The sequence below is a fragment of the Semicossyphus pulcher genome, unplaced genomic scaffold (genome assembly GCF_022749685.1).
Source record: "Semicossyphus pulcher isolate SPU_LCO1_2020_fin unplaced genomic scaffold, fSemPul1.0.p SCAF_6, whole genome shotgun sequence".
In the NCBI taxonomy this organism is placed as follows: domain Eukaryota; kingdom Metazoa; phylum Chordata; class Actinopteri; order Labriformes; family Labridae; genus Semicossyphus; species Semicossyphus pulcher.
In genome coordinates, this window is record NW_027211737.1 from 25,288,226 (window position 1) to 25,315,430 (window position 27,205).

The 27,205-nt window shown below is 43.7% G+C and overlaps 1 protein-coding gene and 1 non-coding gene across 2 annotated transcripts; both read left to right on the forward strand.

The window, feature by feature from the left end:
• Window positions 1-228: 228 nt before the first annotated feature.
• On the forward strand, window positions 229-26,790 carry ep400 (E1A binding protein p400). The gene is made up of 54 exons (XM_069682633.1): window positions 229-375; window positions 1,731-3,079; window positions 3,183-3,290; window positions 3,421-3,505; window positions 3,760-3,879; window positions 5,520-5,911; window positions 6,018-6,317; window positions 6,699-6,884; window positions 6,999-7,139; window positions 7,238-7,316; window positions 7,470-7,507; window positions 7,602-7,659; window positions 7,781-7,870; window positions 8,162-8,275; window positions 8,357-8,547; window positions 8,677-8,854; window positions 8,936-9,072; window positions 9,183-9,352; window positions 9,460-9,634; window positions 9,756-9,892; window positions 10,210-10,396; window positions 11,889-12,058; window positions 12,150-12,337; window positions 13,270-13,566; window positions 14,701-14,865; window positions 15,841-15,993; window positions 16,156-16,226; window positions 16,362-16,651; window positions 16,854-17,056; window positions 17,525-17,694; window positions 18,665-18,861; window positions 19,009-19,120; window positions 19,227-19,529; window positions 19,627-19,701; window positions 19,852-19,986; window positions 20,079-20,123; window positions 20,260-20,413; window positions 20,593-20,825; window positions 20,937-21,110; window positions 21,204-21,251; window positions 21,354-21,490; window positions 22,170-22,226; window positions 22,326-22,404; window positions 22,579-22,752; window positions 22,858-22,903; window positions 22,983-23,089; window positions 23,262-23,463; window positions 23,559-23,686; window positions 23,910-24,134; window positions 24,259-24,433; window positions 24,679-24,824; window positions 25,003-25,164; window positions 25,260-25,337; window positions 25,732-26,790. Exons 2-54 carry the CDS (start codon window positions 1,766-1,768, stop codon window positions 26,044-26,046), a joined length of 9,414 nt encoding a protein of 3,137 aa, XP_069538734.1. The 5' UTR covers window positions 229-375; window positions 1,731-1,765; the 3' UTR covers window positions 26,047-26,790.
• LOC138610997 (small nucleolar RNA SNORA49) lies at window positions 17,947-18,076 on the forward strand. The gene has a single exon (XR_011309591.1). It is a non-coding gene; the product is annotated as a small nucleolar RNA SNORA49 (small nucleolar RNA).
• Window positions 26,791-27,205: the final 415 nt, after the last annotated feature.

The following is a 27,205-nucleotide window of genomic DNA, read 5'->3' on the forward strand; positions in this document are numbered from 1 at the left end:
TGTAGTCTGTTTCATTGTGTTTTAGTCTGCTACAATTACTTTAATTCCAGTTTGACCATAATGTTTATAATTTTTCCGAACTCCAACTTCCAAATAATTTGTTACATTTTTGTACTGAAAAAATGTATTTGAACTAAAAAATAATGCTGTTTGGCTATCGTAGTATTACCGCTTCCTGTAGATTGAATGACTTCCGGGTCACACTAAAGGTCGCTGCGGTCGCCATGTTGCTGAATGAAATTAGCTCCAAAACATTGAATAGCCGCTAGCAATATCGATATTTTATTTTTTCGCGGAATAACATTTGTTACACCATTTGACTTATTGTAAATATGACTTAGGATTTATGAAACTCCTACAGAAGCCCCATTCCCCGTAAGTAACCCCGTTAAGGTGATAAAATGTATTTATTCATCGGCGGTTGGCCTGCCAGCAATAACAAGCTAACATCATTAGCATGGGCTAGCACGCGTCCCGTTGCAAGGGTCATTTTAATCAGCGAAACGGCACAGACAGCATTATTGCAGCTGTAACAATTAAACACTTTTTATCCAATTTATTAATATTTACCACACAGCCCTAAGGAAATGCCTAATTTTTCTGTTAATTGCTGTTAGCTAGCTAGCGTTAGCTTACGTTACGCCCCGCAGCGGATCCTGAAGTGGGAGCTAACGTTAACGGCACAACAAACAATGAAAATATGTACACAGCTAATACGACTTCATATTTATTATGATGCTTGCAAATATAATGTCGTCACTGTTTTTGTTATAAACGTTCTGTAGTCTCTCAACGGTGTAATTTTCTGTGACTATTAGGCTATCCATGATCGAACAAATCATCGGTATCAATCACGTTATGTCACCTTTGTTAAAATGCAGGTTGGCTTTGGCTGATCAGTAGTAGTAGACTTGATAAACCCATCATTTCCATTGCATAAGAAATGTATTGTCCAGCGTGTTCTTAGATATGCACAAATGTAAAGATGGGTTGTTTATTGCGTTAAAGGTGTACCGGTAAAACCTCTGTATGCAAGGTGTATGTTATCGACTTAGAGGTAAGACCATATTGATATTAACAGTCCCTTTCTGTATCTAATAAACGCGTTGTAATATGATGTACCAGCTGTCAAGCCTGAACTCTGCTGCCCAGCACCCCGGTATCTCTAGTAAATGCATGTGGACTGCTGTGTATGGTTGTATTTAAACTTTGTTATATATGTATAACAGTTTAATGCCAGTCCTTTGTCGCAGTATATATAGTTTTATATTAACATATTGGTATTTTTTGTTATACAGTTCATTTTCTGTTGAATCAATTAAGAAAAGTCATTTGCTAATAAAACAGAAATATCTGTTCTAGATAAATCAAGACGGTTAAATTCCTGACAAAAGAATCACGCAGTCATAATTAACACTATTGATATAATGCTATATTTAAATCAATATTTTCGTAAAGCACTGCTGCTCCTGAAGTTGTTACACTGCACTCCTAAAGACAGATGACTTATTGATATTGCATATGTATAGGCATAGTCATATTGAAAACCCTACTTAAGACTATAATACAGCGAGATGTTTAAAATTCTGTCGCCCTTTTGCATGTAATTTTAGTATATCCATATATTATAAGTGTATGCAGTTCTTAGAGGAACTACAAGCCCTCTGTTTTTGTGTCATGTTCAGTCAATATATTTCTTATTGTTGTTCATTGCTGTGTCCTTTCCACAGATTATTGTGTTTAGACATAGTAACAGTGCCACGCGATGCACCATGGAAGTGGATCACAGAATATGCAACGACAGCTCCAGAGATCCAAGTCTGTCAGTGGGTCTGAAGCAGAGGAGCAGCAGCCCACCATGGCAGTCACACAGCAGCAAGCTACAGTTAACCATCCTCAATCTCCTGTGACCACATTCTCCTCTGCTGCCAGCCCTTCAGCCCCTCAGTCACCCAACTATCAGATAATCATGAGTCGTAGCCCGGTCACCGGCCAGAACATGAACATCACATTACAAAATGTGGGACAGATGGTGACTGGTAATCAGCAGATCACCCTAACCCCTCTCCCCATCCAGAACCCTGCATCCCCTGGCTTTCAGCATACTACACCTCAGTGGAGGTTTGAGCATGCTCCACCCTCTTACATTCAGGTTACCTCACCTGTGCCCCAGGCCATGCAGCCCCAAAGTCCTACCCAACACAGCCCGGTCCCTTTGCAAGGTGTGACAAGGCCAGGGGCACCTACAGCAGCATTGTGCGGACAGAGTCCAACCAGATTTGTTGATGCAGGTATGTTGGTGAGGCAAATTAGTTTAGGCAGTCCATCAGGAAGTGGCCACTTTGTTTACCAGGAGGGGACAGGACTGGCTCAGATTGCCCCGGCCACACCTGGCCAGGTACAGCTGGCTTCTCCAGGAGCACCAGGCTCTGTGAGGGAACGCAGGCTGTCTCAGCCTCACTCACAGACTGGAGGCACCATCCACCATCTCGGACCTCAAAGTCCTGTGGCCACCGGTACAGCTCTCCCCACTTTGAGCAGCCCTGGTCATATCACCACCTCCAACCTACCTCCACAGATCAGCAGTATCATTCAAGGACAGCTGGCACGGCCCATGATCTTTGAGAAGACATCACAGGGTGGGGTTGCAGGAGTAGGAACCACAGCCACAGCATCATTCAGTATACCCACCTCTATTACACCCTCAAGTCCATCCCTCACCAGTCCTACCCAAGGCATCCCCAACAATTCTCTCAACCCCAACAACATGACTGTGGGCACTGTGAAGAAGCTGGCCCCTAAAAAGTTAGAAGAAATTGCTCCTTCTACTCCAGAGATTGCCCAGCTGAGGAAACAGTGCTTGGAGCACCACAACAAGAAGATGGACAGCCTGAAAGAAGTGTTCAAAGAATACCTGATTGAGCTATTCTTCCTGCAGCATCTCCAAGGGAACATGATGGACTACCTAGCTTTCAAGAAGAAGCCCTGTGTCCCCTTGTATACTTATTTGAGACAGAATGATTTGGACCTTGATGATGAAGAGGAGGAAGAAGAACAGTCAGAGGTCATTAACGATGAGGTAATACATTGAAAGGCTGTTGTGATATCACGTACGAGTTTGCAATTACAGAGCTGTACGTTCATTGTATTATTTTAAATCTGCATCTTTTTTTTTTTTTCAGGTAAAGGTAGTTACTGGAAAGGATGGCCAAGCAGTGACACCAGTTGCCATAGCAACACAGCTTCCTCCCAATGTTTCAGCAGCTTTCTCTGTCCAGCAGCAGTTCCAGGTGATAAATGCAACACTGTTTTTAAGCACTTATAGAAATTAAGCTATATTTTGTTTCTTTGTTTTATTCTATGAAGAGTTTTTGTAAAAGATAATCCCTCACTAACTCCTGGAGATGTTTTTTTTTGCAGGGACACCAAGGGGGTGCTGGTGGCACCATGACAAACCCTGGAGACATGGATGCCTTTAAGAGGCAGCAGGCTATGGTGCAAGCAGGTAGGGCAAGGATCGTAGACTGCTGTGTCTCTGATGTTGCTTTGTTTCCTCCCCGTTTGCTTTGTTTCTGTTTCTTTTCTTTTCTCCCTCTAATTGCTTCTGCTTTTAGATATTTGGCATCCTGTACTAGCGCTCTGTGTTGAAGTCTTTACCGGAGGAAGGAGAGGTGGCCTGTAAGGTCTGCAGAAGGTCATTGCTCTGTGCCGAGTGCTTTTGTTTTGCGTTATGAGGGTATTGTGTGTTTTAAATCCCAGATCAGGCTAAGAGGTCCCGGATTGACGTTGGTCGCCATGGTCTGATTTTCCAGCATCCTGGTGTAGGTCCTTTAGGATCACCTGGCGTTCCACTCCAGCAGCTTATGCCAACTGCGCAAGGTAGGAGTGCTACAACCAGGCCGCTCATTGTTCTGTTCGATGCTGCCGGATGTAGCCCCTTCCTCAAAATAAGGAGATTTTAAAAGAGTGAACCACAACATTCATCTTCTACAAATAAACTTCAAGCAGCATCAACAAACTGATCTTCATCCATCTGCTGGATTTCTCAGCAGCCAACAGGAAGTTCAGGCTTAGCTGTACCAGCAGCAGCTCTCTCTCTCTCTATCAGGATAAACGGACAATCCAAGTCTGAAGAAGAGTAGCCACTCAATGGGAAGATGCCATGTCTTTATGATTTTCCTTTTTTGTTTTACTATCGATCACCTGTCGTTATCCATCTCTTCTTTTCTGAAGTTTGTTCCTGTACGTCATCTTTATTTGGACCGACCTTCCTGTGCGGATGGATCTCATCTTAAGTGGATCACAGAAAGTGGGAATAAATTAACTTTCCAATGGGTTTTGCTTGTTTTCCCATTTTACGAATCCACATGTCATTCTTCCTTTTGGTTTCCCATCGTCATTCCTTCTCAAGTCTTTCCCCCTCTCCGGTTGTTCGTCCTTGCATCATCAACAAGGATTCCAAATCATCAGTCTCAAATTCATACGTTGCATCTTCAAGAGTGTCTTTTCTTTATCTCATACTCACATTTACTTGTTTTCCTTCCATGTTGTTTCATGGCATTTTGTTCTGACTTGGCTTCTTTCCCTCAGTCTAAGTAGGAGGGGAGTCATGTGGAGGAGTTGCGTTCGCGGCACAAGTTTTTGCGATTGCGGTGGTGTGGGTGAGGCAGGGCCAGGTGTTGATGGCGTCTAGGCAAGGTGGTGTGACGTGCAGGGAGGTAAGGCAGGCGCTGCTTTAGTGTGCACAGCTCTGCTCAGGCCTGCTGTCTGCAAGACCCCATGTGTGTCCTTTTGCTCACCTCTGTGCTTTGTCGCTATGTGAGGCATCCCGATGCCTTGGTTACCGCTAGAGTGACATCGCTTCATGCATGCCAAACATGGTGTTTTTGTGAGTGTCTGCTCTATATTTTTATTTCCCCTTTATTCTCCCTTTCTCTTTATTTTCTGCAGTTCTTTAATTTCATTTTCCTTTGTAACATTTCTATTCCTCCTCTCTAAAAACCTCTCTTATTGCACGTATAATTTTTGATGTTTTTAACCACATTCTCTCAACATTTAAAATGCAATGTTTTGGTTTTGCATTGATCAAAGTAGTATTTTATTTGAGAGACATGTAGACTTTCACATTGATTTCATTTCTTCTGTAACCATTGCTGTATGACTCTCATTAGTTTCCGCTCTGATCATCAGGAAGTAGTACTCTACTGTCGATTCATACAGTACATCTTGTTCATTAAGGCAAAGGACCTGAGGAGCTCTAATAACTGAAGCTTAAACCATCATTTAAAATTTAAAACTAATACTTATCTACTTATTAGTGGTAAGATGTAACATGCTCAAAGTGGTCTCTCAACTATATATTAGGGGAAAGCTACCAAACATTTTATAAACCTTTTTCTTCTCGCAAGAGCAAAAAAGACATTTTAGAAGACAAGATTAACAACTTCTTACCGTCTTTCTCTGTGTTGCTCTCTACACCACCCCTTTGTGTGTCTATAATTTGGCTACTATGTGTACAGGCGGGATGCCGCCTACTCCTCAAGCGGTCCAGATTGCAGGACAGAAGCAGAACCAGCAACAATACGACCCATCCAAAGGACCTCCAGTGCAGAATGCAGCCAGCCTGCACACCCCTCCTCCCCAGCTGCCCAGCAGGTTGCCCCAAGGTGGCCTCCCGATGGCTGGCCTGTCCATGACACTCTCTCAGCAGGCCCAGTTAGTGGAGAGCACAGCTCAGCCTGGTGGTCAGCTGGCACAGGTGAAGGTGCAGGCAGGTGGGGCTGTCCTAGCCACTGTGAACCCCCACACACAGCTCCAGGCCCAACTGCAGCAGCAGATGCAGACAGGTCTTCATCTCCAGCTGCAGCAGCAGCCGCAACAAACCCAGGCCATTCTCCAGTCAGGACAAGCGGTCAGTCCACCTGACACCTTATACATGTACAGTTTGTTGAATGTATGTGAGTGAATGAAGACACTACAATTGACCTTTTAATAATATATTTATTTTCTCTTTGTAGACGGTGGCTCTTGCTCGCCCTGGTACAGACTCAAACCAGCCAGTTCAGAGGATAATGACCAACTCAATATCCATGACATCCATATCGTCTGCTCCCCTCTCTGCTCCTAACTCTGTTCAAACCCCCCATACTGCAAATCCACTCCGCCCTATTGGCGCTAACATCAACCCAAGCACCCAGTCCAAACTGACTGGAACCAATGGCATATCTACCGTCAAAATCGGGGGCTTTGGTCAAAATGCGGCCATGCAGTCCTCTCAGGAGGGCTCTCAAGACAAACAAGTGGAGCAGGCCAAACTGGTGAGTTCAAACACACTTTGATCAAATGGTTATGATGTACATGTTTTGTGGCAAATTGAGCTCAGAGGGGAAGGGAGATATGCAGTAGAGCAGGGGGTCAATCAAGATGCTTGTCGAGATGCATATTAACTGACATATTTAAAAGCAGTCAACTTGCGATCCGATCACCCAAAATGTTTATTACAGCCAGGTGTAAACAGAGCCTTTGTTTGCTAACAGGTACCTGCAACTAATCATAGCTTGAATGTATTCAGGGCCTTTAGATGTCGTAAATTCACTTGCATGTTGGCTTCAAATCCTCATCACTGTGTTGCTTTCTCAAACAAGGATGAATATATTCCTGATTTTTATTCTAATATAAAAAAGGTTGATGTTTCCCAGGAGAGTCAGGTGCATCAACGCATCTCTGAGCTGAGGAAGGAGGGCCAGTGGTCGGCCAGCAGACTCCCAAAGCTTGTTGAAGCCTCACGTCCAAAGTCCCACTGGGACTACCTCCTGGAGGAGATGCAGTGGATGGCAGCCGACTTCGCCCAGGAGAGGAGGTGGAAAGAGGCTGCTGCGAAGAAGGTAAGACGGACATGGAATAACTCGATGAATAGCTCAAATTAGACATCAGCACCAAAGAGGAGTCACTACAGAAATGGATGTAGTGTTAAACTGTCTCCTGTGTCTCCTCTTCAGCTTGTTCGTACCTGTGCCCGTTACCATCAAGAGCAGAAGAAAAGTGAAGAGAGGTCGAAGAGAGAACGGGAAATTCATCTTCGTCACATTGCCAGCACAATTGCCAGAGAGGTGGAATTCTTCTGGTCCAACATTGAGCAGGTGTGTTTATCTATTCATTTATGTTTCTTATCATGTGACCTTCTCTAAATTGACAAAATAAGGTCATTTGAGTCTAAATAAACGTTTTGTTCTTTCAGGTTGTGGAAATTAAACTTCAGTTTGACATTTATGAGAAGAGGCTCAAAGCACTCAGCTTACAGAAAGCCTCAGCCAAAGGTACGTCCCACTTAGCAACTACCATAACAAACATGCAACGTATTTGTTTACTTTCCCAAACTCTGGATTAAAGCTGAGCTCAGCTAACGTTAAACGCCCATAACTCTTTATTTTATAACCTGATTCATCAACTCCGCCCTCCTTGTTTTACAGTACCTGCGCTGACAACAGGCGTAAAAGCTGATAAAGAGGTTGGTGCTACATTGATATTATAAGGAACCACAATGCAAATGCGACATATTCTATTGTATGTGTAATTTTTAATATAAATATTTTATTTTTAAGGAGGTGGGGACATCAGCTAAGAAACGAAAATCAAGTTCATCCTTGGTTGAGGAAGATGGTAGGTGTCAAACTGACGAAATTCATTGAATAAAAAGGGATAAGAAAACCATTTGTGTGAACAGTTACCTTTGCACTGCCAAATAATCTCAACTGTTTGTGATTTGATTGTTTTCTTTTAGTCCCAGATGAAGAGAGCACCATAGAGGAGCAGGAGGTGATGGAGGGAGAAGCAGACCACAAAGCAGAGTTGGTCGACCTCGCCAAAGATGGTAGTTACTTTTCTTCTCAGTGTGTGTATGTGGAAAGGACAGGAGGACAACTTGTTCCCAATCTCCATTTGTTTTAATTTATCAATGAATTAGGCTGTAGAGGGTATTACATTTTTCATAACCTTTCTGTGAGGAACGCACACAGACTGAGACTGCATACAGCTGAAGTAGTCCAAGAAATTACAAATAAATATGATTACACAACTTAATTTATTATTTACCTGCTTAGTTCAATACACCATACCGGCTCTTTGTGTTTGTATTGCTCATTAAAATGTGTTTGTATTTTAGCTGAGATGCCTCTGGATGCTTTGAAGAAGCAGTACGCTGGCGCCTACGCTGACAGCTTCGAGTGGCCTCAGCCCAGCCCTCACAGTGAAGAGGAAGAGATGGAGGAGACTGAAGGTGCCTTTTTAATAAAATAATTAAATCATTCTGTTTGTGAATAATGTGATTCTCAAGTAGTTTATATTCTTTGTTTTCCAGAAGTAGAGTGTCCTGCTGGCAGTCCACCTGAGGCAGTGATGATCGACTCACTGCTCAATGTGGATCAGTACCGTGGTGCTGACAAAGCCACTTCCTCTGACTCTGATGGGAAGCCTGGCAGAGACATAGCTGAGGTGGCTGCTGCCACAGAGCTCATCTTGCCCAAGGGCAGCTTCAGGACCACTTCCTCAGTGAGACAGAAACACATGCACACACACTAAAAAGATTTGATATAATTTCCCTTTAAGATCGATAAAATATGTTTGATTCTGAAGAGAAAAACGATTATCTTTTATTTAAATGATGTCTTATTTTAACAGACCCGCAGCCCAGCTCCTTTTCTCCTGCATGGGTCGCTGCGAGAGTATCAGCAGATTGGTGTCGACTGGCTGGTAAACCTTCACAAGAAACACCTGAACGGCATCCTGGCTGATGAGACAGGCCTTGGCAAGACTGTGCAGACGGTGGCTTACATGGCCCACTTAGCTGGCCAAGAGGGTACGGCTCTTTTAAAAATATACAGGATTTTTAAAAGGTTAATATTTGTATTTTTTATAATTGAATGATTTTTGTTTGCAGGCATCTGGGGACCCCACCTTATTGTAGTACGCACGTGCAAGTTGCTAAACTGGGAGGTGGAGTTCAAACGCTGGTGTCCCGGCCTTAAGATCCTCCTTTACCTGGGCAACAGGAGGGAGCGCAGATCGAAAAGAATGGTAGCCTTTTTATTTAATCAGCACTTTACTGATGAAATTATTAAATATAGAAAGCCCTTTTTATTAAACAGCTGTAAATGCTTTAACATATGATCTGATCACTGACACAGTGGTGGGGGGAAGCCAACAGCTTCCATGTCTGCGTGACATCCTACAAACTGCTGATGAAAGACCAGAGCCATTTCCTGAGGAGGAGGTGGAGGCACCTGGTCCTGGACGAGGTGCAGCTCATCAAGAACATGACTGAGAAACACTGGGAAACAGTCTTCGCTCTCAGAAGGTGAGCTGGCTGATAAATATTATATAAAAACTGCATAAATTCACTTTTAATATTCTGCTTGTAAAAAGGCTCTGTGACTAAGTGAGAGGTTTGTGTGTATCTTGCAGTGAGCAGAGGATTCTCCTCATCAACACTCCTCTGCAAAATACTCTGAAGGAGCTGTGGACCATGATCCACTTCCTTTTGCCAGGAATCACCAGGCCCTACGCTGACTTCCCTGTGAAAGCGGGCACAGACCAGAACCAAGACTACTGTCATAAGCTGGTCATCCGCCTGCACAGGGTGGGTTTCAGCACCGACTAACTCCTGTGCTTATTAAACTGCTGCATGTTAAAGCTCAGACCCTTCACCTGCAATCCTTTAATGCACACTACATATTAAATCCTCTTATCCGTATCTGCAGATGATCCAGCCTTTCATCCTGAGGCGCTCAAAAAGGGACGTGGAGAAACAGCTGCCTAAGAAGTACGAGCACATCCTGAAGTGCCGTCTCTCCAGCAGACAGAAGAGCCTTTACGAGGATATCCTCACTCAACCAGGGTGAGTTATATACCATAGATATTACTCATAGTTATACTGTGATTTCCCTGGAGCTGTGAATATCATTTTACAATTTCACCACGAGGAAGCAGGCTTTAAAAAGGTATGGAAGTTAAAGAGATGCCTAAAATAGAACTCATACATGACCCTGTCAGCATTGATTTTATCAAGTATAGTTAAAGTTGTTTTCTGTGATAAATTATCTTTTTCTTTTCACTTAAATGATTTTATACCTAAAATGTTTTGAATGTCCATTTTGGTTGTATTTGTATTTGTTGCGTCGTAATCATGTTGTCTGTCTGGGTTTGCTCCTGTAGTTCTCAGGAGGCGCTGAAGACGGGACATTTTGTCAGCGTGCTTCAGGTTTTGATGCAGTTGCAGCGAGTGTGTAACCACCCTGAGCTGGTGGCACCCAGAGAGAACGGCAGCTCCTACTTTGGCTCCTCTCTACAATACAACGTGCCATCGCTGGTGCTGGGAGCTCTGAAGAATGAATCAAGCAAGGTATGCATTATGGAATATCACCAAGGCGTCTTCTAGGGCTGAACGATAAATCATTTAACCATTGCAATCGTGATGTGCGCATGTGCAATAGTCACATTGCAGGACGTGCGATTGTGAGGCAAATTAACTGAAACAAGTAGAGCTGCTACTTTAATACTTGGTGCAAAAAGAGTACTCGCCATTTTGTCGTTGTCAATCACCAATCTACAACAAAATTCTGCCTGACATAACACTACTGCAGCTCTTCATCAGAAAACACTGTGAACTGCCCGCTGATCTGCAGAGTCTGTGTGTCACCTGATTGTAAACTGTAAACAAGCACGCGATGCTGCTGCTGTCACGGATCATGTTGGCAGGATGATCAGGCCTGCTTTTGATGCAGGCTTTTATTTACGCGTGGCGACTTTGGATAACGTGCCGTTGTCAGCGGCACCTCATCCGGGTGCCTGTTAACGTAGTGGCTACAGATAGGAGCTGGTAACGGAGCTAAAGTGCAGCAGAGCGTTTACTTTAGCGGCTACACCTGCAGCGTACACACGCCGTGAGGAGGTGTGTGCTGACAGGAAGTGACATATGGGGAGATTTTGTTTCCAAAAGTTCCCGTCATCGGGCAGACGACTTAACATATGAATTACGCAACTGCAGCCCACAAGTCTGTCTGTATGTATTTTATAAAGAAACGTGTCGCTCCACCTGAACTCTCTCTACTTTTTCGTGGGGTTGTCAGAGTCGCTGAACCAAGTGTGCTAAAAGCAGGAGTGGGTTTTGTTTTGTTAGAAGAAAATATACTTAAGACCCAAATAATAAAAAATTATCATCATTTTCATAAATACATCATTATTTTTATGTACATAAAAACACTGCATTTATCTGGCATAATTTCCTATATTTTTTTTAAATCACAATAAATATCGCAGAACAAAAAGTTATCGCAATGTCACTTTTCTCCAATATCGTGCAGCCCTAATGTCTTCTAGCCCTCTTTAACTTTCTAAACTCAAAAACTATATGTTTACAACCTAATGAATATTAGTGCTAAGGATGAGGACTTTACTTAAACATTAGGTTGTCCTGCTTTCTCTTTTTGATTTAATAATAAAATAAGATGCTTTGGTGTTTTAGTATAATTCTTAATAAGCTGTATTAAGACGCTGCTTTAGGCTCTGTCAACAGCTGGTCAGTATTTGTATCTTTTTTTCATTTTTTAAAGACTTGAAATTAATTAAAAAAATGTTCAGATGAAATAAAAAAGATGTTCACTTGTTCACGGAAAGTTGATCCACTAATTGATAACTAAAGTAATTGTTTCCTCTTATTTAAATGCACATTTTAGTACTTTATATTCTTGTTTTTGCTTGTCTGCTTCTGCAAGTCAGTCATTACTTTTCTTAAAATATTCTATTACTTCTTCCTCATTTTAAAACGTGTGCATATATTGTATAACAATCTGAACTCACTTGTTTTGGATGTTGTCTTTTATTTTTCCTCCTAGATCGCGAACTTGTCCATATTTGATCTGATCAATAACGAGAACAGACTGACTCGCTATCAGACTGAAGAGGCCGCACCCAAACTAAAGATCACTCAGCAGCTCATCGAGGAGATCTACACTGCTCCAGATCCACCGCCACGACCTAAGCCATGCCCGATAAAACCCATGAGGTCAGCAAAAACATCTCTAAACATCCAAGTAGCATGACACGGACATTTTTGAACTGCTCTAAAAAGTTTGTTATTCTCGCTTTCTTATTAGATTGTTCCAGCCTGTGCAGTATGGGACAAAACCAGAAGGTCGCCTGGCTGCCATCACGAGTGCAACAGGCCAGCGTCCGCCTACAAGCTCTCCCACTACAAACACCTCTGCTACAGCAACCAACCAGTCAGCACAGAGCAGGGGCAAGTCCCCCGTCACCACGGCAACTACTACAGCCACTTCTCACGGTAAGATCATTACAGGACAAGAACTTTGTTTGATGATTCCAGGAGGTGTCATAATATCAGAGCGGTGTTGGTGACTAATGTGCTTACACTAGCTTTATCCTTGTGATTGGTGCATTATACAAAGTAACGCTGCATGACTGTGATGCTGTTTTGCATTTATATAAGCCTGTTTTACCTTGTTTAAAGAAATGCATTCATACTGTATCTGTACCTATAGTGGCATCTATTTATCTTTATTTCCTGACGCCCATTTAAAACACAGTGTGTACATGCTGTATATATGCACAGCGCTGCATATTTTAGGTTTCTGACCTCCTCACTGGCAGGTTTTGCTGGTCACAGAGGTTTTACTTGTTTACATTGATATTTCGATGCAGCAGTGGTGGGCTGGCCAGGTCTTTTTTCCCTTAATGGCAGCGCATCCATTAAAGCTTTCATGCCCTTTTGGCACTACATTGTCATTTATTGGCTTATGGCCAAGATCTCTTGTAACAGCCTGCTTATTATTCAGTGATATAAAAGTTATGTAAGTGATAATGTTGCAAAGGAGGACACAACTGAAGAAGGAGTATTATTAGTAAACTTCTCAGATGAAGAGCTGCAGGGAAAAGAAATAAGGAGTTTGATTAATGTTTTGCTCATTATTTTGTCTCTGAATACACCCACAGATGGGCCTGATGATCTGGAGATACATAACTACTTTTTTATTGTTTGGTAATATATAATTCACACATCAAATCATCAGTGATTAATCACTGAAAAAAGTGCGTCTTATACACCGAATTTTACGGTCTATCCCTAATCCTGCTTGCTCTGTTGGCCCACCACTGCTGACTACATGCAGGAAACTGTCTGATCGTACTGCTTATTTGACTAAATACTGGGTTCCCCCTAACATGTAGTCCCGTACCCCATTACCTTGTACTCCACAGCGGTTGGAACAGCCTCTCAGAGAGCCCAGACTGCCCCTCCTGTCAGCAGCAGCAACACTGCCGCCTCCACTGTAGCCTCCTCTGGGAACGCTGGCGTTGGGCAGCATGTGTTGGGGGCTCCCTCTGTGGCCTTGGGCCAGACTTTAACTGGCACAGTTATGGGATCATTAGCTCCCATCAGCCAGCCTGGATTAACACAGGTCCCCAGGCCAGCTCTAGCCCCCAGCCATGCCATCCAGCCCAGCTTACTGTCCCAGAGGCTGGTTCTTACATCCCAGGCCCAGGCACGGTTGCCTAGTAAGTGGCCTCCCCTCCCCTCCCTCTCAGCATCCCCCCCTACACCTCTGGCACACCAGTATGGGCTGTTCTACTTTGAGGCCTTCACTTGGGGCACTGCTGATATGTGAATATGGCTTTTTGCAGAAGCACTGGTAAAAAAAACATTTGGTATAAAAACAAACAAAAAATAACGACAAACAGTCCTTTAAAAAATTGAATCTGTAGCCATATCAGCAGCAGCTCCACAGCCTCAGTACTCTCCAGTTTCTTTCTCAAAACCTGCATGTACACTGTGAGTGACCCACTTATGTTTCAGTGAACGACACTACACTATTTAACCTAATTATTATTTTCTCCCCCTTCTTTTTAATCAGTTTTTCTCCCGGTTACTAATATTCTTTTGTCTCTTGCATCAGCCCAGCTGCAGGAAGAAATCCCAAAGCTTTGGTTGTTTCATTTTGTTTCTTTGCCGATGTCATGATTTCACTTTGATGGTATGCTTCACTGCAAAGCATGCGATGTGGTAGCACAATGTGCAAACCCTTTATGCTTTAATGTGTACAGAGGAAGCTTTTCAGTAACAACAGACAGTATTTAAATACATAAAAGACTGTTTTTTATATATATATATATTTTTTTTTTTAACTCCTCTGATAAGCTGTGTTTATGCAGTTTTAGCATACAGACATTTGTTGGAGCCTGAGAAGGGTCATTAAAATGATTTCCAAACAAAACAAAAGGCTAAGCAGAAACAGTGAATTGCCTTATCAAATAAGTAAATAAAGAAAAGATTGATTGATAGAGGGTTTTCAGACTGACACTGACCCCTAAGTATTCTTCCAGGTGAACAGTGTTTCTGGGACTCAGTTTCTCTACTTCACTTATGTTTCAGGCTCTCTGTCTCACCTGAGGACCGCCCTTGTAGCCATTTTCTTTTCCCTTCAGGATGTATAAAAGTAGGAGCTGTTTCGGTTCTGTTGTGGAGGGCGGCTGTGCTCGTTTCTCTCATTAATACCACCCTGGTTCTGCATGTTTTGTCTCTTTTTCACCCTTTAACTAACTGATGCAGAGATGCTGTTAAAATGTCACACATGTCGGGCACCGTTTTCATACACTCTTTGATAAAGTGTTTGTTCTTTCCTTCTATTGAAGGTGGAGATGTGGTGAAGATCGCACAGCTGGCCAACATGGCCGGCACGCAGAATCGCATCTCCCAGCCGGAGACCCCTGTCACTCTGCAGTTTCAGGGAAACAAGTTCACTCTGTCCCCCAGCCAGCTCCGCCAGCTCACCACCGGACAGCCATTGCAGCTCCAAGGTACACTCGGTAATGTACATCCCATTGTCACACTTTCTCTCAACCTTTCTCTTCATTCTTTGTTTCCCCTTTTGGCTTGTCCATGCAATCCGCCTGCTACCTGATGATAATCATATAACTACAGTATGATACATTTTAAACTCCCATATCAAATTTTGGACTTTAAGGGGCCATATCTTTTAAATGGATATTCTGATATTATGCATTGCCCCCACGTGGGGGAGGGGCTGTGCGGTCACAGGCCTTAATTAAAAAATACTGTCAGCCAATCGTGGCTAAGGTCTAACCTTTGAATGGCAAAATGACTCGTTCGTTTCAGGAGGAAGGAGAGGCTCCAAAAAATAATTACATTAATATATGTATACGATTTTTAAAATGAAACACACTTTACCGACGTGATTCAAAAACACATTAGAATGCTAGAAAATTGATTGCATAGCTAAAATATGTCCCCTCTAAACTTCTCTGCATGTCACCCTCCTCTCGCCCTGTGTTTCCAGGCTTTATGTTTTGAGCTGTCAGTAGAGACTAAATGCTAAAAATATTCCTTAGGCTGTTTGATAGTTGTTAAAGACAGTTAAAAAGACGGTTATACTGTTAGGTAACTTACAGTAAACACACGAGAAGTCTTGTCCTGCACCTTAGCTTGTTTAAAGAGCAATTAAAAAAACATTCACTGGGGAAAAGGAGTTAGTTGCTCACCTGAGGGAACATTTCTGATATTGTAATATTTTCTATATGCTTTTTTCTTCATTTAAAGATCTGTTGACATTGTTTTTTACTTCAAAAACAGATGAGAAATGTGACTCAGTTGGACTTGATGTTAAGCATAATTTCTGCCTTGTCATGCAAACCTTCATTGATGTGATTTGTTTTCCATATTAACTTAATTTAGTCATAAATGCCATTATAGCTAGCGTTAAGTTTGAGAAGGCACCTCTAATTCTGTTTGCTTCATATGTGTTGTGAATTTAGGCAATATCCTGCAGATAGTGTCGGCTCCCGGGCAGCAGATCATCAGGCCCCAGGGATCGATGGTAATGCAGGCGATGCCTCAAGCTGTTCCTGCCTCCAACTCCTCAGCTACACCTGGCACCCCTCATCCTGCTCTGTCAACCGCCCAACAAGGTGACCCTGTCAGAATGAAGACATACCGTCTTTTAATCAGTTATACAGTAACATAATTCAATAAATAATGTTATTATAATAATGTTTAATAGAGTTTTGTGGGATATAAAATGCTACCTTGTTCCTACAGTTGCATCACTTTCATATATCTTTTGTTTAAAGCACTGGGTGGGGCTACAAATGCCACATCAGCCCAAACCAAGCTCACTACTGCAGCTCATGCAGCTTCTCAGGTTAGTGTTTCATTTTCAAGCAGAATCATGTTTACAACGCCTGCTGTCAGACTGAAGTCAGTAAAGGCATGCAGACGTATTTGAATAACACTGATTAATTATGGTTGTGTCGAACATCTGTCATTTAACGTTCAGGAGTCGTCAGAAGAAAAGAGTCAGCAGCTGAAGGAGCGCTTCGGACGCCTGTTTCAAGCGAACGAGCGACGCTGTAGCCGCAGAGTGCTGTACGGGTCAGACCTGCTGCAGGCGTGTACTCTGAGCTCAGAGCCGGGTCACTCTGCCCTGACTGCTGGAGGCTGGAGGTGGGTGGGCAGAGAGAGCTGCCTCAGGGCCCAGAGAACCTGCGTGGCTACCACCTCTACACTGCAGTCCACTCTGCTCTCGGTGGAGGACCGCCTGGAGGCCGCCAACAGCCTGATCAAGAGGTGCTTCAGCTCAGTGTTAAACCTCCGTCACTCTGTACTGCACATGTTGTTTGAAAGAGTCATAAGATACATTATAAATCCATGCACTCTGGTTATGTTGCTTATTAGCCACAGTGTTAGAACTGCATTGGTCGGGTAAAAACATTAATAAATAATAAAATCTTAATCTTAACGATGTCTGACTGCTCTCGTCTTCTTGTAGGCTGGTGTGTGTGGTGCCTCCGGCTGTAGCCCCGCCCCCTCAGCTGTATGCAGCCAATCCCCCGGTTCCCTACAGCCTTGAGCAGAAGTCCTTTCAGCGTCGGCTGCGGGATGCCTCTGCACCCCTCAGTGCTGATATCCATCACCTTACATCCAGGGGCCTCCTCCGTTTCCCTGACCTGCAGCTGATGCAGATGGACTCAGGTTAGCCCGGCAACTTTTCAGCATTTTGTCAATTAGCAAGCTGGAAGGTAAAAACAAAAAAAGTATTAAAAAATGCATCAATATACATAAGTAATAACAACTTGGCTAATAATTAATAGTTTATATGTATTGCATGGGGAAACAAGAAACTGTCTAGACAAGTTGAATTGGTTAATTCCTTCATATACCTTTTTCCTGACAGAGAGTAATACACTCCCATACACAGTCATCATGTGGAAAGAGTAAATATGATGACATGTGAACACAATATATAAATAGAACTTAAAATAAGTTCTTTGTTTACCCTTCAGGGCAGTTTAAAGAAAAAAATACAATGCTAAAGACAGCAATGAAGTGTGGTGAATAGGCCTTTTTCCAATATTCAGATCTCTGCAGCTGAGTTAACCTTGCTAAAAAAACACGTACTGAAACATCTGATCCAACTTTTCATATTTGTCTTTTTCATAGGTAAACTGGAAGCTCTCGCCATCCTGCTGCAGAAGCTTCGGTCAGAAAGCCGCCGCGTCCTCATCTTTACTCAGATGGTGAAGATGTTAGACATCCTGGAGGCGTTCCTCGATCACAGGCAGCTGAGTTATGTGCGGGTTGATGAAAGCTTCACTCCTGATGAACGACAGGTAAAATCACCACATCTTAAGTATGTTACGAAGAACCATTGCTTATCTGTCTTTCTCCCTCATGATCGAGTTATCAATACTGTTTATTCTTTGTCTATAATACACAGGTAAAGGTTCTATTCCAGTAGTCATATGAGACTCCAGAATGGGTCACATGTTGCATGGATCAGAAACACACTTGTTGCACACAATGCCTTGTCTTTAGGCAGTACTACATCTTTAAATGTACCCTTTCATCCATGTGTTTGTATGCCTCCCTGTCGACACTGGGACCTCCCACTGTCAGTGCAGAGTTCTGGCTCTAAACAGGGACAGACTGTGTTGCTCTCTTCCCTCCCTGCTGGATTCTGGTCCTTCTGGGGCCTTAAGAGATGCAGACATTAGTGGCCTTTCCATTTGCTGCTGCACACTATAGGTGTTAGTGTTGATGAACTGCAGAATGTTTCTAACCTATGGTCTATAATGTGATCCCTTAGATCGTCAATCAGACCGGGTGTTGCTTTAAGAAAGTAAATATAAAGACAACAATTTTCACCGGCAACTTTCATCTCAGAATGTGTATTAAACATAAGATTAAACTTTAAAGACATATATAAATGTTGGAAAGGTTGCATTGAGTTATCATGATTTAAGTGGATTTCAGGTATAAGACAGTTGTATTGCAGCCCCAGGTACTCTGCTACACACGGACTATTAGACTTTGATGTCTGTTATTTTTTTTGTTTTCTTACGTGGGGTTTGGTTTAAAAAGAAAAGTGTAAAATGCAAGATTCATTATACCTCTAGAACGAAAGAAATATTTCGGCTAATTTACGGGACAAAACAGTTTAGAGTGTTCAAGGTCTGCTGTTTGCTAACATAGTCTGACAAAATATAAGAAATAATCTACATTTTTAAACAAAATTGTTTAAAACTTTGCTTTTAGTCTTTGTCCCGGTTTGTTCACGTGTTTGGTGTTGTGTCCCTGCAGGAGAACATGAAGAAGTTCAACCGGAACAGGAAGGTGTTCTGCAGCATCCTGACAAACCGCTGCTGCGCTGCTGTTGGGACTGTGTTTGACGCAGACACCATCATCTTCTACGACACGGACCTCAATCCCAGCATGGACGCCCGCACGCAGGAGTGGTGTGACAAAATAGGACGCTCCAAGGATATACACATCTACAGGTGATATTATCAACACAGACATCAGTTTTAGTTCTTTAGATCTTTGTTCTTTAACGCTGCGAAAACTCTACATATAATGTTTACCCCACTTTGATGTTAAAGGAGTGCTTTGGTGCTACTTGTGCTCACGTTTTATGCGTTGTCCAGGTTGGAGAGTGGGAACTCCATCGAAGAGAAGCTGCTAAAGAACGGCACCAAGGACCTGATCAGAGAGGTGGCTGCCCAGGGTACCGACTACACCCTGGCTTTCCTCACACAAGTAAGATGAACTCCTGTCCTGGATTTTTAAGAAATTCTTCATACCCATTACTGTACTTTAACTTAACCTAGCACATGTTTTAACTGACCTGATGTTTTGTTTCTAGCGGACAATCCAGGATCTATTCGAGGTGGAGGCAGGCTCGGGGGAGAAGGTGGAGGAGTTTGTGGTTCTTCATCAGGAGCCGTCGGCCTCTGAAGCCATCTCTCCCCGAGTGGCCAGACCGTACATCCAGGCTCTGCACAGCATCAACCTGGATGCTTCGCCAGAGGACGAGGAGCAGCAGCAGCAGCAGCAGCAGGAGGAGGAGTTGGCAGGAAAGGAGTCAACAGAGGAAGACCAGGAATCAGAGAGTCAAGCTAAAGAAGATCCTGCACACAAAGAAGAGCTGAATGCAGTCATGGATCAGGTAATTTTACTTTACTTAAATATAGTCAAATTAGTGGAAAAAGGAAAAATAGAAGAAATGCATTCGAATAAATGTCAATGCTTATTTGTGTTTGCAGCTCACACCAATCGAAAGGTATGCCCTGCATTACCTGGAGTACCTCCACATCAGTGACGATGAAACTGCTCTCAAGGTAACTGTGACATATATACATATATTTATTTACTTACTTAACGTGGACATGGAATTAATCTTCAATTAATCATTTTTCTGTGTAGGCATTTCAGTTTATTGGTCCTGATTAATAGTCTGATTGATACATGCTCTGTGTTCTGTTCCTCAGGAGCGGTTGGAGTGCTCTAAGAGAGGCTGGGAGCTGCAGCAGCTGCAGAAGCTGAAGGAGAAGGAGGAAGAGCAGCAGATGATGGAGGGAGATGAAGATCTCTTCACCTACACCAGAGAGGACGCCTACAACATGGTGGGTGGCCATTATGATCTCTGCTAATCAGAGGAGAGGCGGTGTGTGGATGGAGTTGCACTGTTGTTAACCTTTTCTCTGTGTTTGAACAGGAGTATGTGTTTGATGCAGAGGACGGACACACTGAGATCATGCCGGTAAGAAATCAAATGTGATGTAACTGGTTGTATACTTTTGTCATCAGTAACTATAGATCTTCTCTTTTATCTTCCTAATTGTGTTTTTTATATCCAGACACATCATAAAGTCTTATCTGAATGTGTTTCTACACAGGTTTGGACTCCACCCACACCACCACAAGATGACAACGACATCTACATCGACTCTGTGATGATGCTGATGTATGACACCACACCCATGCCGGAGTCGAAGCTGCCTCCAATCTACATCCGCAAGGAGCACAAGAGACTCAAGATGGACCCCTCAGGTGAGATGAGATATCTTATGAAAGCTTCATTATCTCAAGCATAAGAAAGACTTCTACTAGGCTACAAATTGTTTTAAATCCTGGTGTAAATGTGTGTTTTTAAGGAAAGAGTTTTAAAAGCTTTCAAGAATAGACCCAGTTTGTTTCACTGTTCTCACTCGGGTGTGTTTGTCCAGCAGCGGCCCGGAAGAAGAAGAAGGGTCACGGGGAGACGGTCATTCCTCCACGCTCCCTGTTCGAAAAGGCCAGCATGCTCAAAGTTCGCCGCGAAGGCAAGGACCAGAAGAAGAACTTCTCCCTCAAGCAGCAGGCACCCTTTGCCAAGCCCCTCCCCTCGCTGGTTAAACCTGCCATGGAGGCCGGCCAGGACAACCCAGAGTGGCTCATCAGCGAAGACTGGGCTCTGCTTCAGGTAACAGCTCCACTAACTACTACGATACGCTTTCTCTCCAAGCTGTTTAATAAAACAAGATATATTATAGGTGAATTCAATGTGTAATTATCATTGCTGTGTCCCTGACAGGCTGTGAAGCAGCTGCTGGAGTTGCCTCTGAACCTGACAATTGTGTCTCCTGCGCACACTCCTAACTGGGACCTCGTGAGCGACGTGGTGAACTCCTGCAGCCGCATCTATCGCTCGCCCAAACAGTGTCGCAACCGCTACGAGAACGTCATCATACCCAGAGAAGAGGGCAAGGTAACGAACACAGAGTCAGCCTATCTTTGCACAACACCAATATCCAGCTCGCCTTGTTCATGTTTGGCTAAATCATGTTGTTGTTTTTTCCAGTTGGTGTACGAGGCAAATCCCAAGAAGAAAACCAAGAGTATATACAAGGTACCCAATCCTGCTCTTATTAACAGTTACTTCTGTCTCTTCTCTTGAGTTCCCTGCCTCATTTTCGTTCTGTTTCTTTTTATTGTGTTTTTCAACGCTCAGTCAAAGAACAGCCGTCCTCTGCGAACCTGTCAGATCTACACGCAGGATGACAACGCCACACACATCCAGCTCTACAACAGCCGCTTTGAGCTCATGAAGATCATCGCAAGCAAGAGGAGCCCACCGATCAAACCTCTGTAAGTACTGATGACTTTCTGTCTTCGCTGGCTCCCCGTACATTACAGAATCACATTCAAAATCCTATTATTAGTCCATACAGCACTTCGTGGTTCAGCTCCAGAGCATATTTCTGTCCTGCTCACAGACTACAACCCAATCTGGCCCCTCGGGTCATCAGGTGGAGGTCTTTTAGCTGTTTCTTTTAGTCTTTTAGAGTAATATTTAACTATTGCAAAACAGTAACATGGGCCAAACAACCCTTTATATTTCACACAGATTTATTTTGTCTATGAATAAGGACATAATGTAAGTTCAGATAGAATGTCCGTTTAAAGTTGTAATCTCATTTCACTGCGGGAGCACACTTCCCAGATATCCAGACAGTGTTGCGTGTGTGACGTCCACGGTTGGCTCGGGTTGTAACTCTTGATTTTCCTCTCTGACGGTCGCTTTCCTTTTCAGACTGTTTGCCTTCATCTGAGCGTCGAATTTGTTTCTTTTTCTTTCGATTTTCACTTATTTTTGAAGTTGTATCTGTACTGTTTACTCGCAACACGTGCACTTGAAGGCTTTCATCAGTGGGCCATAGACCCAAACACCATTGTGTTACCTCATTCGGCGACAGATAGTGACTTAACAGGCATTTATTTAAATGTATTACTTTAAATGTATTAATTGAATGTGTACATCCAACAGGCTCGGCATGAATCCATTCCAGAAGAATCCCAAACATGCCTCCGTCTTGGCAGAGAGGTCAGTTAATGTTGCCTTTTTTTTTATTGTGATTGACTTTCTAACCTGAAATGTGGGAAAAAAGAATAAAAGTACAACATCTGTATTTATTTTGTTTAGTGGGATCAGCTACGACAAGCCACTACCTCCCGTTCAGGTGGCTTCTCAAAGGGCAGAAAGGATAGCCAAGGAGAAAAAGGTAAATAAGGACAATGTGTGTATATAACAGTGTGCTTGTGGAGTTTAAAAAGTAAAGATATACATATGAAGGGCAATCAGGAGCATCTGCTTTGTGTTTCAGATATAAAGAGTCTTTGTCTTAAATCTCTACTGTGTTTAATTTTGTGCATTGTGTGTCTTGTGTGTGTTGCAGGCCCTTGCAGAGCAGCAGAAGGCCCAGCAGTTGGCACAGCAGCAGGCCGGAGCTCCCCAGGCTCAGACTGCACCCGGCCAGGCGCAGGCTCCTGCCGCCGGTCAGGCTCAGGCTCAGGTCCCTCAGGCTGCCGCGGTGGCCGCAGCTACTGCTGTTCCTAACGCAGCAGTTCTGGTGAGAATCAACACATCCTCCTCTAATATTCTTTTACTAATCATGAGAGCCAAAAGAACCTCTTACCCATCCAAGTCTCTTACTCTTACGTGTCTTGTTTTTCAGGCCGGAGCCATAAAAAATGCCACTGTGGGCACAACCATCCAGGCTGGTAGGTTGACACACATATGGTTCACATTACAGATCTGTTGGTGTTCCAGTAGTTAATTATTTCTCTTTGTTGCTTCCAGCCACTGTAGGGGGGAATGTGATTGTGAACACAGTAGCTGGAGTTCCTCCAAGTCCCTTCCAGGCCAACAAACGCCTGGCATCTCCAGTCATACCAGGCACCCTGTCTGTGAGTCAGGCTCATTATTACTGCTGCTCTGGCTGAACTCAGCCACCTACTGACTAACAGGAATTCATGATGCAAATAGCTTTTGGATGAAGCAGAAAAAACACCCACTGCTCTCTGCGGACACATTAGTGTTGGAGCCTTTACTCATTGTGTTTCTGTTGTTCTTTTGCAGCCTGCCGGTGCAGCTGGAGCTCAGGTGGTCCACGCACAACAGAGGACCGTCACGGCTGCCGCTGCTCCCGCTGAAGTGGTCGCTATAGCTACAGGTCAGGGTGTTCGAGCTGTTACCCCAGTGACAGCATCTGCAGTAGTTTCTACCACCCTGAGCCCGGGGCAGTCACAGACTCGCCCGCTGGTCACTCAGGTCACACCAGGTACTGAAATGAACACCAACGACTCTCTGTTCTGACATCCCTCATTTACCTTTTACTGATGTACAGTTCTGACTTATCTCCTATTCTTGATGTAGCCACAGGGATGCAGCTGCAACAAGGAAAGACGCTCACCCCGGCTCACCTGCAGATACTCCGACAGCAGCACCAACAGCAGCAGCAGCAGGCTGCTTCCCCACAGATCAAAGCTGTGAGCAAACCCCAGGTACGCCACCTGCATCTTCACACAACAGATCAACAAAATGCAACAATCTTTTAAGACTGAATAGGCGCTTGTCTTTGTTGAATTCATTAGACATACTATCAGCTGTAACTGACGTGTTTGTGAGTGTGACGGTGTCGGCCTAGAGTGTTAAGATGTAAAAACTCTCTTTGATGGAAGAAAGTATTTCAGACTAACTATCACTATCTAACACTGTGTGTTGAAGATGCACAAGCATAAGTTGCAGCTGCATCAGCAACAGCAGCAGCAGCAGGTCGCTGCAGCAGTGGCAGCGGCTCAGGGCCAGCAGGCTGCAGGGGCCCAGCAGGCCGCTCAGGTGCAGCCTGCACAGGCCGCACAAGCGAACCCCCAGCTGGCAGCTGTGGCAGCACCCAGACCTGGAGCCGTGCTGACCGGCGCCACAGTGGCCAACCTGCAGGTCGCCAGACTGGTAAGACTGTGAAGACAATCATTTTAGAAAAATAGAAAAATACAGAATTTGCAAGATCGAAAGCTTGTCCTCTGCATTCTTGTTCTGTTCTTTCCTTTAACGGGAGTTGTGTTTCCTTTCACAGACTCGAGTGCCCACTCAGGGCCAGATTCAGGCTCAGGCAGGACAGACAGCCCAGGTGACCCTCACCAAGCCTCCTGTGGTCTCTGTGCCAGCTGTGGTCTCATCAGCTGGAGTCACCACGCTGCCTGTTACTGTAGCAGGCATCAGTGTGGCTATCGGTCAGGCCCAGAAAACAGGTGACGGTTTTTATAAACCCATCCTTATAGAAAAGCCATTTTGTAGACCTTTATTGTGCTTTGGTTTGTTTTAGTTTGTTCGTATCTCACTGTTTTTACATTCTAACTTTTTATAGTTCTGTCAATATAGCTGTTTACTCGCTTACTTATCGAAATATCTTTGACAGTGTGCCTTGGTTATTATAATCACAAAGTTGGGCTATGTCCTAAACTTCCAATATGTTGTTCTTTCTCCTCTTTGTCAGGTGGGCCCGTGCTGACGCCGTCCTTCCCTCAGATGCAGGTCCAGCAGCTGCTTCAGATGAAGAAGCAGCAGCAGGCGGCAGCAGTTCAGGCGGCTCAGCAGAAAGCAGGGCAGACGCAGCAAGGACAAGCCACTGTACAGCAGAAGGTACCATCAAACAAAAGTGCATCTTAACATGTTTAAAACGGATTATTTCCATTCAGTGTTGTTCAGTCACATGTTCTTCACACTGTGCTCTGCTTTTCTTTGTACATTAGTATGAACTATTAGGAAGATGAAGTGAATCTAGTTCCTGTATTAACTGTAGTTGTGTTACTTCTCTCAGATCGGCACCCAGCAGGTGACGGTGCAGGCGGCCCAGCCTGCTCAGCAGCAGCAGAAGGTGACCTACGCTACCACCACCCAACTCCAACCAGGAATCAAGACCCAGTTCTTCACTACGTCCATCGCCCAAGCTCAGAAACCCACCGGAGCCCAACAAATCCAGGTACATCAACAGGGACAGTCACTAAGTCAATACTTCCAGATAAACATCGGGTTCATGTGTTGGTATGAGATTCTCTTGTTTGCTTCTCTTATCAGGTGGCTAAACTCCCGCAAATAGTGCAGCAGCAGCCCACCGTGGCCAATATCCAACAGATCGTGTCTTCTCCTCAGCAGGTAGGTGTTGCTCCTGACGGTCACGTCTATGTAGTTGATAACTTCAACTCTTAGACTGCTTACCTTCTTATAAGTCTCACATCCGCAGGCTTTGAGAATTTGGGCATAGAAGTAACTGCCTGAGGAAGCTGGGCTGTGAATTATCCTTTTAATTTTATGCACATGCTGCCTTTATTTTGCATCTTTTATGCTTCTATCTTTCTACTTTGTTCTAATGTAATGTTTTCATCAAGGCTTAATTGAAAAATACTGAATGTTATTCTTAATTTTCAAGTATCTAATGATCCGTGAAGGGCTTTGTTAGCTCTTTGTTTAAGCACCATAAATGCAGAGGAATGGATCGCATCAAACCTGCTAAACATGCCAGATAAATGTTTGTGTTGTTTCCCCGCAGATCCAGGCGCAGACTGTGACTCTGACCCAGGCGGCCGCGTCTGCTCCTGCTCAGGTGCAGATGATCCCCGCTGGGACGGCGACGGCCCAGGTGGTCCAGCAGAAGATCATCCAGCAGCAAGTGGTGACCGCAGCCACGTCGCCGCAGATCCAGACGCCTCCTCCCCACAGCCCCGCCCAGCAGCCCACGGCGACCACTGCTGCCGATTCCCCGGCGCAGCAGGCCGCTCAGACTCAACAGCCCACCAAGGGGCAGGCTCGCCAGGGCGGCATCAGGGCCAAAACTCCCGCCAAGCCCAGTGGGGGGGGCAGCTAATGAAACTATAATACAACGTGTTTCCTGCAGTACAGATGTGACAGCACTGAGGTTGTGCTGAAGCTTTCTTATGGATCCCGTCATGTTAACCACACCGAACCTTTACCTCACTCACCCCCACCATCTCTAATCTGATTATAAATGTGTTCGACATGACGCCATGTCAGTGCTCGTATCTAAACTATGAGATCAGTAACAGCACTGCTGCCCCTAACTCTGGTGGGATCCTTAAATTTGCTTTACTGAGTCAACGTTGTTACTTCTACTCTTTATTTGGTTCAGAAAATGTGTCCTGAAACTACCACAAAAAAATCCCTCCCAATACATTAAGTGACAGACACATTCATGCCTTCAAAGTGATGATTTATTACAAAACGCTGAGGCTCATGGGTAATCCTGCGTTGGGAAAATGCAGCTGTCCGTTAGAATAAGTGTATTCATAAATAGTCCCTTTTATGTCTCTTTCCCTTGTTGTCTATAGATACTGAATGGAGAATAATGCACGTTCCTTTAGTCCTTTGTTTTTTATTGCAGCAAATACACTGTAAACATGTACTTTAGTATTTTGTGTTTTCTCATAAATTGTCTTTTTTTATTGATGTCAAGAAAAAAACAACTGTAAATATCAATGAAAAACATTTGTACTTGTAAAGTAGTCGTGTTTTCATTGGGTTTTTTCAGCCTAATTGTAATAAAGTGTTTTGTTTTTATACACAAACTCATCTTTTTTCCTTTCATTAAATCTGTTGTAAGTACTTGGAAATCTTGTGAATTCTTATAACACATTCTCTGATATTATATTATTGCTCTGTTGTATTTGTAGCCTGAACATTGAGCTAGGACTGAAACCTTTTTATCTGACATTAATTACCAACATTCCTAGAGGAAGGATCTGGATCAGTAGATTTCAGCTACACAAACGCCTGACTAAACAAAAATAGTGGTGAAAGGCTGCTCTTGCTCTTCAGTAATGGTTTTGGATTGGTATCTTATTGATCTTGCTTCTTCAGCGTCTTGTTGTACAGCCTGTGGAGACCATAGGAGACTAAAAAGCCCCTCTCAGCACTGGCTGCCTGCCGATTCCTTCAATGCACTACTGCTACTACAAATTAAAGGACACTAAAAAATTTGTGTTGTGTTTTTGCTACCAAACGTCAGG

Bases quoted from the DNA above. Each gene is read 5' to 3' on its own strand.
- ep400 (XM_069682633.1), top strand. From the start codon at position 1,766: ATGCACCATGGAAGTGGATCACAGAATATGCAACGACAGCTCCAGAGA. The intron at 6,318-6,698 runs GTGAGTTCAAAC...GATGTTTCCCAG, and splicing joins AAGTGGAGCAGGCCAAACTG to GAGAGTCAGGTGCATCAACG. The intron at 17,695-18,664 runs GTAAAATCACCA...GTGTCCCTGCAG, and splicing joins TCACTCCTGATGAACGACAG to GAGAACATGAAGAAGTTCAA.